Source organism: Macaca mulatta, chromosome 5 (genome assembly GCF_049350105.2).
Source record: "Macaca mulatta isolate MMU2019108-1 chromosome 5, T2T-MMU8v2.0, whole genome shotgun sequence".
Classification (NCBI taxonomy): domain Eukaryota; kingdom Metazoa; phylum Chordata; class Mammalia; order Primates; family Cercopithecidae; genus Macaca; species Macaca mulatta.
The window spans coordinates 175,318,983-175,333,344 of record NC_133410.1 but is presented as its reverse complement, the minus strand read 5'-3'; the positions used below and the strand labels follow the sequence as shown (position 1 = coordinate 175,333,344).

Below are 14,362 nucleotides of genomic sequence, written 5' to 3'. Positions count from 1 at the left end.
AGTTAGTTTAACACATTTTCAGCTCTGGCATTTTTTAAACTTACTTGACTTTGGAACATTTCCTCATGAAACAACACAATACTCCACAGAGTAGTAATTCTTGAGGATGTCTTGGGAAATGCTGTACTAGAACTGGCTGCCTAATCAGTGTATTTTTCTCAGGATGGCTAGAGACAAATGCATTATTTCTAGACATAGCATCATCAGTTACGCTTGGAGACAAAGGAGACAAGTACATTTGGTTTTCCCATCACTTTATTCAGTATGCGAGTATGAGAGATAATTGTCATATTTAAGACATGTAATATTTAAGATTCCACAAGCAACACAAAGATTTCTAAATGTATATGAAGATTTAAAATACATCTAAAAACATATATTTGAGAAAAAGAGCTTCTTAATGTTCACAATGCAAGTTTTAGATGGTAACAGTCACATTCTGTGACATTGTGATAATGTGCCTCCAGCTCAGGGCTTATCTACTGTTATGGCCTGAATTGTGTCATATGTTGAATCCCTAACCTCTTCTACCTCAGAATTTGGCTGCATTTGGTGATAGGCCCTTTAGGAGGTAAATAGGGTAATCTGAGGTCACATGGGTGGGCCCTAATCCTATCTGACTCATGACCTGCAAAGAGGGGAAGATTGTCTTCTGCAAGCCAAATAGACACCACAGGACAAAGAAAACCTGCTGACACCTTGATCTTGGACTCCACCCTCCCAAACTGTAAGAAGATACATTTCTGTTATTTATGTTTTACCCGACCTGTGGTACGTTGTTATGGCAGCCCCAGAATTCCTACTTCTTACAAAACTTATACTTACTAAGAAACCTTACTACTACTCCTAAGCATGAATTGGGCCAAACCAAGAGAAAGGTCACAGTGCAATGCTGCATTCACCCCTTTGCCAATAAAAAAAATCTTCGAACCCCCATCATCCCATAGAAGCTGCTAGTGAACCCCTCTTTCTTTCAGTTTTATTTATTACTGCATGTTTCTGTGGTTTCTTTGAGAATATAGGGTAGCTATTAAAGTTGGAGAAAGCTTGTTCCTCTGATGAACAATACAGTTAAATTACATTTAACAAAATAAGAAGAACAATCCTTTATATGTTCAGATGAATTAGATAAGTACATCTCACTGCTCTTTCCAGAAATACAAATTAGTAATAACTCTAGGCATAGAATTTTAATAGCCTTTTGGTTGCATTATTAAATGTCATAGATAAATTTAAGTTTTAGGGTCATGTTCTACTAGCAGAAAATATCAGCAGATATTTGAAGCCTCAAATAGATTGATTCAAATGTTTTAGATTAAAAAGTATATTGGCACAAGCTAATATTCATTCTATCGCTATCCTCAGGACATACATTGATTTATCTATGTTTTGCAGGACATTACATATCCCAACAAAGTTTGTCATCTTTAAGACGTTTGCCTGGAATGCCACTTTTTCACTTGGTCTTGTCCCTAGTTACTCCTGCTTTTTGAGAGACCTTTTTATAACCTCAAATGCCACTGGCTGTCAGAACATAATGAATCATGTATTACTACTGCCAAAATGCCTGCTTGGAGACTCATCTATTCAACTTGTACTCTCTAATGTCTGAACAAAATGCCTTCAGAACAGAACAACTCCATCCTTAGGCTGGTCTTCAAAAGGCAAATTATTTATGAATCAAAGTTTCAGAAACACTTGTGAACATCAATATTCTTTACTGGCTACAGAAATTATACCTCATGTTTTAATAAAACTGCGTGATTTATAACAATGCTGAAGACCCATGGTTTTACTTTCAGAATTTATCACTTAAAAATTTTAGTGTGGCTTTAATACAGAGCACACTCAGACTGAAATAATCCTTGGTAAGGAATAATTTTGAAGAGATATGTGCATGTGTGCTCATGTGTGTGTGCTTTATTTGTCAGAGAGCAATTGGAGACCAAGTTATCTGATTTTACACTTTTGTGCAACAGAAACACCACTACTGCGGACTCTACTCCAGATCTGTCCCTCTATGACAATTCCTGCAGGAATTTTTAAACTGAGTTTTTTAAGAAAGAACATTTAGAATTGCTCAAATCTGCCCTGGAATGAGGCTTATGTGCAATTTACTCTAAAATCAGGCAATTAGTTGTAAGTTGTATACACACACACACATATGTGTGGACATATTTTTTTACACATATATCCTGCTTTGGATTTTCAGTTCCTCTTCATTTACCAGGATAAGCTTCTAGAATAGCGCTAGGGCTGAACATTTGTGTCCCCTTCAAATTCTTGCATTCAAATCCGAATCCCCAAGCCAATGGTACCAGGAGGTGGGACCTGTGGGAGGTGATTATGTCATAAAGGCTGAGCCCATGTGAATTTGATTAGTGCCCTTATAAAGGAGGCCCAAGGGAGCTTGTTAGCACTTCTGCCATGTGAAAACATAACAATAAAAAAATGCCATCTAGGAAGGGGGCCCTCACCAGACACTGAACCTGCTAAATCTGCCAGCACCTTGGCACAGCATCTGAACTGGGAGAAATATGTTTCTGTTTATAAGCCACTCAGCCAAAACGGCTGTTATTACAGCTGATCAAAAGAATTGCTGTTCATCAGGCCAAAGACATGCTGGTCCTTTTCCCTTCATTCATACCTATTCTTGTCCCTTCAATCTTTTCCTAATGTCTTGAGCCTCTGCTTGTTTATTTTCTCACAAAATCTTTATTCATTGATTTTTACAGACAAAAACTCAAATATACCTGCAAATGTTCAGCATCATTTACTTATTAGCCAGAAAATGTTTGCGTATTCTCTAATTTATTTTTTCTCTAATTTATGTGTTCTTGGTGTTTTGTACATATATTGTCTACCTCAAGGCAGTGATTAATATATTTTTTAATTTTGCTTTGGGAAAAACTTTCTGACTTGGCTCTGTGTTGAAAACATATCTCACAATTGAACAGAATGTAGAAACTGACATTTACTTTAAAGCTTCATGAACATATTCCTGGGGGGATTTCAGGAATCTCTCTGTTTCTGGCTTGCTTTCATTGTTCAGTGTCTGCTATTCTATGGACTACACATTCTACATTTATTTTTAGTGAGATTGTCCTAGATTAATATGTAATTCCTACCATTTATGCTGCTTTATACTGGAGAACTTTTTCTAACCTTCATTGAGTTGTTTCAATTGCTTCATACCTATACTACTTCATTTCTCAACAATTCAGTTATAAAAAAATAAATTATAAATAAAACAATGCACATTTTAAATATATTTGAAATATTTTCTGGAATTTAAAGTTTGTATATTACAGAAACAAGTTGACTATATACTGAGAGCCTTTAAATATTTATATTATTTGATCCAGTAACTGAATTTTTAAGGTTTTTCAAAGAAAACACAGTAATAAGATACAGTAATAATTTGTTGAATAAAAGTTAATCCTAGATCTTTTTAATAAGCTCATAAATGAGGAACTATATTCTTGACACAATATTTATTGTGGAAATTTGTAACACGTTATGATATATTCATATAATGGAATTTTTGTATCTATCAGATGCAGTCATGTGTTGTTTGATGACAGGAATATATTCCCCTTTTTTGGTAGGGAAAGATGTTAATTTAAAATAATAGAAATTGTTTTGAATGAGGAGTATGAGATGTGCTACCAAATACCTGTGATTTGGACAAGGTAACATGAATTCACTAGCTGATAGTGTTAGAAAAGAAGCTAATACCCCAATGTTTGAGTTGATGAATGTGATCAATAATATATTTTATCATTTGTTATTGTGGGAACATCATAGAGCATAGTTAAACCAATCTACATTATGTAACTTCCTAAAAACCTAGGTTACATGGTATAGCCTGTTGCTCCCAGGCTACAAATCTGTACATCACGGCAATGTATTAAATACTGTAGGCAATTGTAACACAATGGTAAGTGTTTGTAAAGCTAAACATATCTAAACATAGAAAAAGTACAGTCAAAATATGGTATAAAAGATTAAAAATGATACATGTATATAGGACATTTACCATGAATGAAGCATGTATGATGGTAAGTTGCGCTGGGTGTCATTGAGTGAGTAGTGGTGAATGTGAAGGCCTAAGTCACTACTGTAGACTGCACATTTGGGTTATAGTAAATATTTAAAAATATTTTCTTTCACTCATCAAAATTAACCTTGGCTACTGTAACCATTTTACTTTATACAATTTTACTTGTTTTAACTTTTTGATACCGTATATTTCCTTTAACACACAACACATTGTACACTGTAAACAAATTTCACTTTCGTTACATCCTTGTACTATAAATATTTTTCTATTTTTTGTTTTTTACTTTTAAAACATTTTTTTGATAAACCTAAGACACAAACGCACACATTGGCCTAGGCCTACGTAGGGTCAGGATCATCAATATCACTGCCTTTCACCTCCACATCTTGTCCCACTAGAAGGTCTTCCTGGGCATTGACAGGTATAGAGCTGTCATCTCCTATGATAACAATGCCTTCTTCTGAAATACCTTCTGGTATTCTTCTGGAATACCTCCTGAAGGACCTGACCGAGGCTTTTCTTGAGGAGGTGTCACTCTTTTCAGAAATATGTCTATAGTGGTTTGCTTGGTTTATTTCTTTTCTTTTCTTTCATCATAGATTTGCTTGTAAGCAGATGATGCACCATGAATATTCCTCTTTATTAATAAGGACCTTTCAATGTTGAGGTCCATGTTTTAATACCTTTTTTTTTTGTTTGAGATGGAATCTCACTCTGTCGCCCAGGCTGGAGTGCGGTGGCGCAATCTCGGCTCACTGCAAGCTCCGCCTCCCGGGTTCCTGGGTTCACGCCTTTCTCCTGCCTCAGCCTCCTGAGTAGCTGGGACTACAGGCACCCGTCACCACGCCCAGCTAATTTTTTTGTATTTTTAGTAGAGACAGGGTTTCACCGTGTTAGCCAGGATGGTCTCAATCTCCTGACCTCGTGATCCGCCTGCCTCGGCCTCCCAAAGTGCTGGGACTATAGGCGTGAGCCACCGCGCCCGGCTGTTTTCATACTTTTTAAGGAACCTGTTGAGGTCTGCAAAGCCTTCTGCTAAATCTTTCACTGTGAACTTTCTTGTCAAGGGGTTCCTCTTCTTTTTCTTCTCAGTTCGCTTTTATTTTGCCTCTTTACCTCTGTGTTTCTGCTTCAGTTCCAACAAGTCCCCATTAGTCAATTTCTCAGGAATGACTTCTAGGAATTCCTCAATGTCATCCTCATCTACACGCAGATTAAAGTTGTTTGCCGTCTCAACTACAGGCTTGTTGGTTTTTGCAACCTTCTATTCTTGGAAAATTGTTTAAAATCATGGATGAACCTTTTAAGTATCTTCTTCCTGATGCCATTTATACACTCCTTGGCAACATCACCCTATGCCCAAGCAAGGTCCAGGGTAGAGTCACAGATGGCATAATCCTTCCAGAGTAGCATCAATGTCTTCCGAATGTCTTCCTCAGTTGTAGCAATAGCCTGGGCAAATGTCCTCAGGTAGTCGGGCTTCAAAGCTGCCGTTACTCCTTGATCAATTGGCTGGATGAAAAAGGTGATGTTAGGAAGAAAAAAAACCTCACTTTGATATTGACATGAAGGTCACCAATAAAAGGAGACTGTACAGGAGCATTATCAACAATAAGCCGAATCTTGACAGGCATGATATTCTTCAAACAGTACTTCCCCATTTTGCTCGTGTAGCAATTCTGACGGACATCTTGGAAGAGGAGCTGGGTCATCCACAAACTATTGCTCCTGTAGTACACAGGGAGTGTGTGTTTATTGATAATAAGCTTGAAAGTCCTGGCATTCTCACTGTGCCAGATCACAAAGGGTTTCAATTTGTAGCCTGTAACATTGCCACCAAATAAGACTCTTATCCCGTCCTTAAAAAATCTTGGCATTAAGTTGGTGTTCGTAGGGATGAAAGTTCTTTCAGGCATTTGTTCCCAGAATAGGGAGTTTTCATCCATATTGAAGATTTGCTCTCGCAAGTATTTTTTCTGCACAACCAGCTTATCTTATTGTAGAATCATACAATCTGATTTTTGGAAGTTCCAAAAATTCCTCAGCTGCTGTCACATCAGCACTTGCATACTCACCACTCACTTTTACATTATATAATGAATAACTATTCATGAATTGTTTAAACCACCCAGAGTTAACAGTAAATTTCACATTGTAGTTGGATACTGTCTTTTCTTACAATATTGCAAACAGATTTTGCTTTGGTTATAATTATCATGGTGCCAAGAGGGATATGTTTCTGTGTCTGCTCTTTAATCCAGTTCATCAGCAGCTTCTCCATATCCGATATAGGCCATTCTTGAATTTTTGTTAGTCTTGTTGCCTCCAAGAAGCAGATTCTCTAACAGATTCTGTCACTTTGTTCTTGTTGTTGATCATAGCTATGGTGGAATGGAATATGCCTGCCTGAAGAGCAATAACCACCACTGGTTTTCCACCTTCATAGTTCTTAATCACTTTTCATTTAGTCTCCATGATAGTCACTCTAAGGGGCCTCTTATGGGCAGCATTAGCAGTGGCTTTTGTATTGTTAGGGACCATGATGAACAAAACAAGAGAATAAATCCACTGAGGTTACACAGTCAAGGGATGCAGTAAACATGAGATGTGTGAGGCTTCTGTGGGCTTCACACAGCATACTGTCTTAATGGAAACTTTTTGCTTAGTAAGTAGGATTACACTTTAAAGTGCTGATAAAAAGTAGAGTATAATAAATACATAAATCACTAGCATAGTTGTTTATTATAATGATCAGGTATTATATACTGTACATAATTATATGTATCGGATTTTCTTACCACTGCAGCACAGTAGATTAGTTTACAGCAACATCACTACAAACATGAGTGATGTGTTATAGTATGACATTATTAGAAAATAGGAAAGTTTCAGCTCCATTGTAATCTTGTGGGAGCAACATTGTATATGATGTCCTTTGCACAAAACACTGTTATACAGCATGTGACTGTATTTTGTTTTCAGATATTTTAACAACCTAAAAATTATCATTTTAAAACAATGAAAAGGAGTAAGAGTAAATATTGTTTATCTAACATTATTCAAGCTATGCAAAATATGCATAGCAGATATACACAATAAATATTTTATAGTAACTACTTATTGATTATAGTGTTAAATATACTGGTTTATTTTTATTATTGTTAATATACATTATAATCTACATTTACAAAATTGGCATCTCTTACTGTGTAGTCAGAAAAAAGTAAGTTTTTAATACTGTTATAAAAAATGGTAAAATGTTTCCATTACTCATGTAATGTAGAGTTTAAAATTTCTAACAACTAGATGATTCATAAATGACCTTTCAAATGAAAGAAAGAAACCATGATTATGGAAGATTCGAGCCTAGGAAAAGGAAATAGAGACTCTTGGAAGGCTATCATAATCTAAAAGTCACCAAAAATATATAAAAAGCCAAAAGAGTTATTCAAGATTATGTAATTTCTTCTTCTTATTTACATATTTGTAGCCAGGTTTATCTGAACATGTATTCAATAAAAAAGATCAAATAAAGCAAATAACAAAGATTTGTTTTAAAAAAGCACCACTTAGAAATAAAGGTGGAAATCTGTGCCACTTAAATTATAAATATTAATTTGTTATATTAAATTAATAATATTTAATATATTATATTGATATTATATTATACTTATTAATTAATACAGACTATATATTAATTGTTTATAAATATTTATTGCCTTCTGTCACAGTGAAGTATAAAAATAGAGCTAATTCAAGAATATATGATTATCTGTACTTGAATAATTAAGAGTAGAGCCCAACAAGTAATCCTCCTTAGACCAGGAGCAGTGGCCCACACCTGTAATCCCAGCACTTTGGGAGGCCGAGGTGGGCGGAACACGAAGTCAGGAGTTCGAGACCATCTTGGCTAACACGGTGAAACCCCATCTCTATAAAAATACAAAATATTAGCCGGGCGTGGTGGCAGGCACCTATAGTCCCAGCTACTCGGGAGGCTGAGGCAGGAGAATGGTGTGAACCCGGGAGGCGGAGCTAGAGGTGAGCTGAGATGGCGCCACTGCACTCCAGCCTGGGCGACAGAGCAAGACTCCATCTCAAAAAAAAAAAAAAAAAAAAAAAAAAAAAAAAAATCCTCCATCCTTACTCCTCTTCAATGTGAAATAAACATTGTGCCATCAGAGCATTTTGTCTTATATTGTCATTTTCTTTTTTTTTTTTTTTTTTTTGAGACGGAGTCTCGCTCTGTCGCCCAGGCTGGAGTGCAGTGGCGCCATCTCGGCTCACCTCTAGCTCCGCCTCCCGGGTTCACACCATTCTCCTGCCTCAGCCTCCCGAGTAGCTGGGACTACAGGCGCCTGCCACCTCGCCCGGCTAATTTTTTTGTATTTTTAGTAGAGACGGGGTTTCATTGTGTTAGCTAGGATGGTCTCGATCTCCTGACCTCGTGATCCGCCCATCGCGGCCTCCCAAAGTGCTGGGATTACAGGCTTGAGCCACCATATTGTCATTTTCATGTCTCTAGGGCATCGTGGCCCTATGTAATAGGAGGATTGGAGTTGACACTGAGAGACATGTTCTTTGGACTTCTCTTTTTGTAATGGACATATCTTGAAAGAAACTAATCACTTTGGAACCAACCTAAGCCTTTTTTGCTTTTAGAGTAGTTGTATTCTGCCAGATTTTAACTGTACTACACTCACATACAAACCAATCCCATCAGGCAGACCGTCAAAATTCCTAAACATTACATTGTTGGAAGGTGGTAGTAGCAAATAGTTTTTATTGATGAAGAGTAAGGAATGATGTGTTTCGTTTCTTCACCTCATAGATCAGACTTAGAAAAATCTCTTTACCAGATTTCATAAGGGAAAAAATAATAAATTATGCCTGGTATTTTGTGAACTAAATTTACTAAATTTCTTTAAATAACAAATGCCTATACTATTTCATTTCATCATCTGTGACATAAAGTATTATTTTCTAACATTAAGCAAAAATGAATGGTGACCTTAGGAGTGCTTTAAAAAACTTTATGAATCAAGCCTAGTAGAGATAGGAGACAGCTTGTTAAATATAGTATTGGAACAAAACTTACAAAATTTTCTGACAGATAATGCACAATAAAATGTGGACTCTGCCTCTGATTTGAAACTTCCCAGAGCATCCCCTCTGCTTGGACCTCTGTATTTACATCTGAGCTTCCTTGTTGTATAACATAATCATAAACAATTAACAACTCATATTGCCAGATATGAGTATATTCATTCTTTAATAAATTCATGTTCTTGATAACTACATTTAAGTATGTTATAGTGTGTCTTACTCAATTTAGGCTACTAAGAATAACAGAATGCCACAGGCTTATAAACAACAGATATTTATTTCTCACAATTCTGGAGACTGGAAATGCAAGATCAGAGCAGCACCAGCAAATTCAGTGTCTGTCCAAAGCCCGGGTCCCGGTTCATAGATGGCCTTCCTCTCGCTATGTTCTGACATGGTGGAAGGGGAGAGGGATCTGACTGGATTCCATTTTAAAAGAGCAGTAATCTCAATCATGAAGCCTTTGCCCTCATGGCCTAATCACCTCCCAGAGTCCCTGCCTTCTAATACCGTAACACTGGATTAGGTGTTAACATATGAATCTGGGGGAACATAAACATTCAGTTAATACAATTTGAGGGACTGAGGGGACATTTTAAGCGATTTTTGTAATCGGCAGAGAGTTTTGTGCCTATTAAAATGTAAGAACTTATGTAAAAGTTAGAGACCTGAAAAAAATATTTACTGATTCTCAACTATAACATGAAAATAATAACTATTAGTAAATACTTCATTTAATAGTTATAAAATATATCAACTTTGTTAATTTTTAAATTTTGTATTTATCAAATTTAATTAATTTCAGGAAGTGTATGGTTTAAACTTTCTAATTTGGCAAGAATCCCCGTTTGGGCCAATGGTTTCAGATAAATTATTGCCAATTTTAAAGTAAATCAGTTAATTGTTGGCAAATTAAAATTAAATTGAAAAATTATTTAAAAAGTTTTCAAAAGTTTCATATATAAAGTATTATTTTTAATAATACTCAAAACTAAGATGTCCTGGGCTTATGGAAGTTACTGAAATGTTCCTGAAATCTCTCCAACAATTCTCATTATATATGAACCTTTCTGAAGAATAAATACTAAGAATTTGGAATGTGACTATACAGTATTCTTGTGTAGATATATTACTGGTATACTGTTTTTTGGTAGGAAAAGATGTTAATTTGAAATAATAGAAATTGTTTTAAATTAGGAGTACCAGATGTGCTACCAAATACCTATGATTTGGACAAGGTAACATGAATTCACTAGCTGATGGTGTTATAAAAGAAGCGGATACCCCAATGTTTGAGTTGATGAATATGATCAATAAATGTTCATTGTTTTCTCTCAGATCTCACCTCCATAGTGTACATGATGGAGTGTTATGCTGTTAACAAACTTGCTATTAAAAAAGTGTTGAATACTCCACGTGACACAATTTAAATGACTGTGTTTGTATACATGTAGTATACCTGTATGATACATTTTTAAGAAATAGGGGCTGGGCACGGTGACTCACGGCTGTAATCCTAGCACTTTGGGAGGCCGAGGCAGGTGAATCACCTGAGGTCAGGAGTTCGAGACAAGCCTGGCCAACATGGCGAAACCCCGTCTCTACTAAAAATACAAAAATTAGCTGGGCATGGTGGCGGGGGCTTGTAATTCTAGTTACTCGGGAGACTGAGGCAGGAGAATAGCTTGAACCTGAAAGGCGGAGGTTGCAGTGAACCAAAATTGTACTACTGCATCCCAGCCTGGGTGACAAGAGCGAAACTCTGTCAAAAAAAAGGAAAGGAAAGGAAAGGAAGGGAAGGGGAAGGGAAGGGGAAGGGAAGGGGAAGGGAAGGGAAGGGAAGGGAAGGGAAGGGAAGGGAAGGGAAGGGAAGGGAAGAGAAGGGAAGGGAAGGGAAGGGAGGGGAGGGGAGGGGAGGGGAGGGGAGGGGAGGAGAGGGGAAGGGAAGAGAGGGGAAGGGAAGGAAAGGGAAGGGAAAGGAAAGGGAGAAAAAGAATTACTGGGTCAAGGGTTAGATGCATTTGTAATTTTTTTTAATTTTAAAATTTTGTTGACTTTTGAATATTAATACAGCTATATAGTACATAATTCAAAAAGAGAAAGAGATGAATGGTAAAAATAAAATTCTCTCACACCACTTTCTTCCATTAATCCAGTTCCCTTGGGAGTCATGTCTTTATATAAATCCTTCTAGAAATATGTGATATTTACACAGGTATGTATGAATACGTAGAATTCCTCTTTTTCAAGTAGGATTTTGTTTTCTTGTGCCTATCCCTTTAAGGGGAGCAGAAGACCCATGTCAAGATGGCTTAAACAGAGACTCCAGGCTAGAGTGTAAGCATTCATATCAAGAGTATGCTATTTTTTTGCCTCATCACCTCAGCCTCAGCCGTGGTGGACCTTATCAGTAAAAGTGATTTTTTTCTTTGATTTTCACTGTAACTTATTCTTTTCCCTGGATGAAAGGATAGTAATGAATTCTGTACATTGCTCTGTCCCTGGCCTAGAAATCTCAATCTTACTGCCATCTTGCTCTGCACTGGGCACACAGTACACACTCTGTAATTACCCTTCGCCAGCTTCCTAGAATGTCCTTCACCCCTCTCTTCCATTAGTTCCTGTGACTCAGACATCCTCTTGCTGATTTTCTCTCTGGTGTATCACATATTGTAGTAGCATCTTGGGCAAAGATTATGTGGATTTTTAGTTTTGCAGACCCTGTTTATGTAAAAATTACTTTACCTTACTTTCCCACCTGATTTCTCTTAGAAATATGAAATAATTTTTATGTTGCTATGCTGCCTTTCAATGTTATTTAAATATTGGAAGACATTTCTGATTCCTTATTCTTTGTATGTAACAATTTTAGTTGCCCTCCCCCATGGAAGTTTATAAGATCATCATTTTGTCTCCAGTGTTCTAAAATGTCACAATGATTGGCTAATTTGGTCATCCCACCATACCAGGTACTGGGAGATTCCTTTTAATTTAGGAGCTGATTTCCTTTAGAGCAAGTGTGTCCAACTCATGGCCCACAGGCCACATGTGGCCCAGGACAGCTTTGAAGGCGACCCAACACAAATTTGTAAACTTTCGTAAATCATTATGAGATGTTTTTGCAATTTTTTTTTTTTTTTTTTTTTTTTTTTTTTAGCTCAGCAGCTATCATTATTGTTAGTGTATTTTATTTGTTGCCTAAGACAATTCTTCCATTGTGGCCCAGGGAAGCCAAAAGATTGGATACCCCTACTTGAGAACTAGGAAATGGTCTGGGATGGTATTACATCCAATTACATTACATTATGTTATTTATGATACATATAATGCATATGGTATATATTAAATGTAATAAAACATACCATAATTGCATAGTGTTTTAACCAAATGGACAAATGAGTATTAGCATGAATTACTTGTTAGTTGAGGAAATTGCACATTTACAGCATGCACAGAGGATTGGTCTGCAATAACAATGTCCTCTAAGCAATGTAAATTGGTGGCTTTTAAAATATATTTTCAAAATATTTTTGCAGTAAATTACTAAATTTGAATACTATATTTTAATGCTAGTCACACACACATAACATATTCTGCTAACAATGGTATCTTTAAAAAATAAAGAGGAAGTTATTTTAGTTCCAAATGGCAAGGTTTTCCAGTACAGTCTTTTTACAATAGAAACATTATAGTACTTTCTTAAATATTTTATAGTTTTTTCCTAATCACAAGTTATATAGCTGTTTCTTTTCCGTGATTAACAAATATATAGCATTAAATCAAATAGGAACAGTATATATTTATAATAGTGCATTCCTACATATACTGAGTATATGAATAAAGAATTATAAATTGTGACATCTTACAATAGGTATGGCCAACAATAAATGTATAATAATCATTTTGGATTTTCAACCCTGTATTTTCTCTGATAACCTATCACCCCAGCATAAAAAAGTATTTATGACATAAATATTATGGCTCAACTTTTGTGGTGTTATCAATACAAATCCTCCAAGTGTCATATTCTAATGAAGAATGCAAATAGAATTCCACTAATAATACTTCTTTATTGAATAAAATATTTTTGTCATATTACATCTTATTTTAAAGCATGTATTTAACTTTGAAAAAGCTGAAACAGAGTCACACCTTTTTCTTTTAGTCGTCATTACCTTTCAATTTATGGGAATAATGAGAGAAAAAGCACTAACGTTATACTAAGATATTATTCAAGACTTGTGTTGTTTCTCTGTTTTTAGCATGCAGTGACCTGGAGTTCAGGGAAGTGGCAAACAGATTGCGGGACTGGTTCAAGGCCCTTCACGAAAGTGGAAGTCAAAACAAGAAGACAAAAACATTGCTGAGGACTGAGAGAAGCAGTAAGATTTCTCAAGTTGATAATTGCTACTGTATCTGATATGAAGTTTTATTTCCAATGAACCACGTAGAACAAAACACATATTTCAGTATTTATTCACTGCATATATACTGAATAAAAATCAGAACATGATTACTTCCAAGCACACCTGTATTATTTTGCAGGGAAATAAGGCATTTGGGACAACTCTGATTGGAGGAAAAGGGAATGTCTCCTCAGAGGGTGTTTAGCTTTCAGTAGAGCAGAAAGAATGAGAATATTCTTCAGTGTTTTATTAAGGTGGTAAAGAATAGAACAACACAGAAAATAAAGGTAAAAAATTTGGAGCGCTTAGATTTTAAAAGAATACAGCGGAACTCCCCCATATGGTAGCCTTTCCGAGATTGCTTTGCTGGTGTCTCTATTTTGAGCCAGTGTGAAATGGATCAGTAGACAAGAGAGGATATCTGCAAATTAAATAAGTAAAATGCAGAAGGAATTAAAGAGCATATACCTCTTACAAGTTTTTTAAATTATCAGTATAATTCTCTAAAAGTTTTTTTTTTTTAATTCCTTGGAAATAAGAAATACAAATTGAAATAGGGTATTTGTTATGAATAATTTTATAAACTTTTCATTTTATATTATTTTCATATGTATAAAAATTTGTTTATTATTTAATACATATAAAAGGATATGGAAACATGGGCTGAATCTTTCAAAGATTGAAGCATGTGCTCCAAAACACAAGAAAAGGGGGAGGAGTAGCGATTACAAGCCATATCTCTTGGCTGGCAAAGAAGAGCCAGATGTGTGACATTCATCACCTGTCG

At 35.9% G+C, this 14,362-nt stretch overlaps 1 protein-coding gene across 2 annotated transcripts in view; it reads left to right on the top strand.

Annotated features, from left to right (window-relative positions):
* Positions 1–14,362, top strand: part of SPOCK3 (SPARC (osteonectin), cwcv and kazal like domains proteoglycan 3) — a 482,003-nt gene that overhangs the window by 425,452 nt on the left and 42,189 nt on the right. For both annotated transcript variants that reach the window (XM_015139470.3, XM_015139471.3), the window contains one exon: positions 13,432–13,551. In XM_015139470.3, the coding sequence (XP_014994956.3) occupies positions 13,432–13,551 (120 nt within the window). The remainder of the gene's footprint in view (positions 1–13,431; positions 13,552–14,362) is intronic.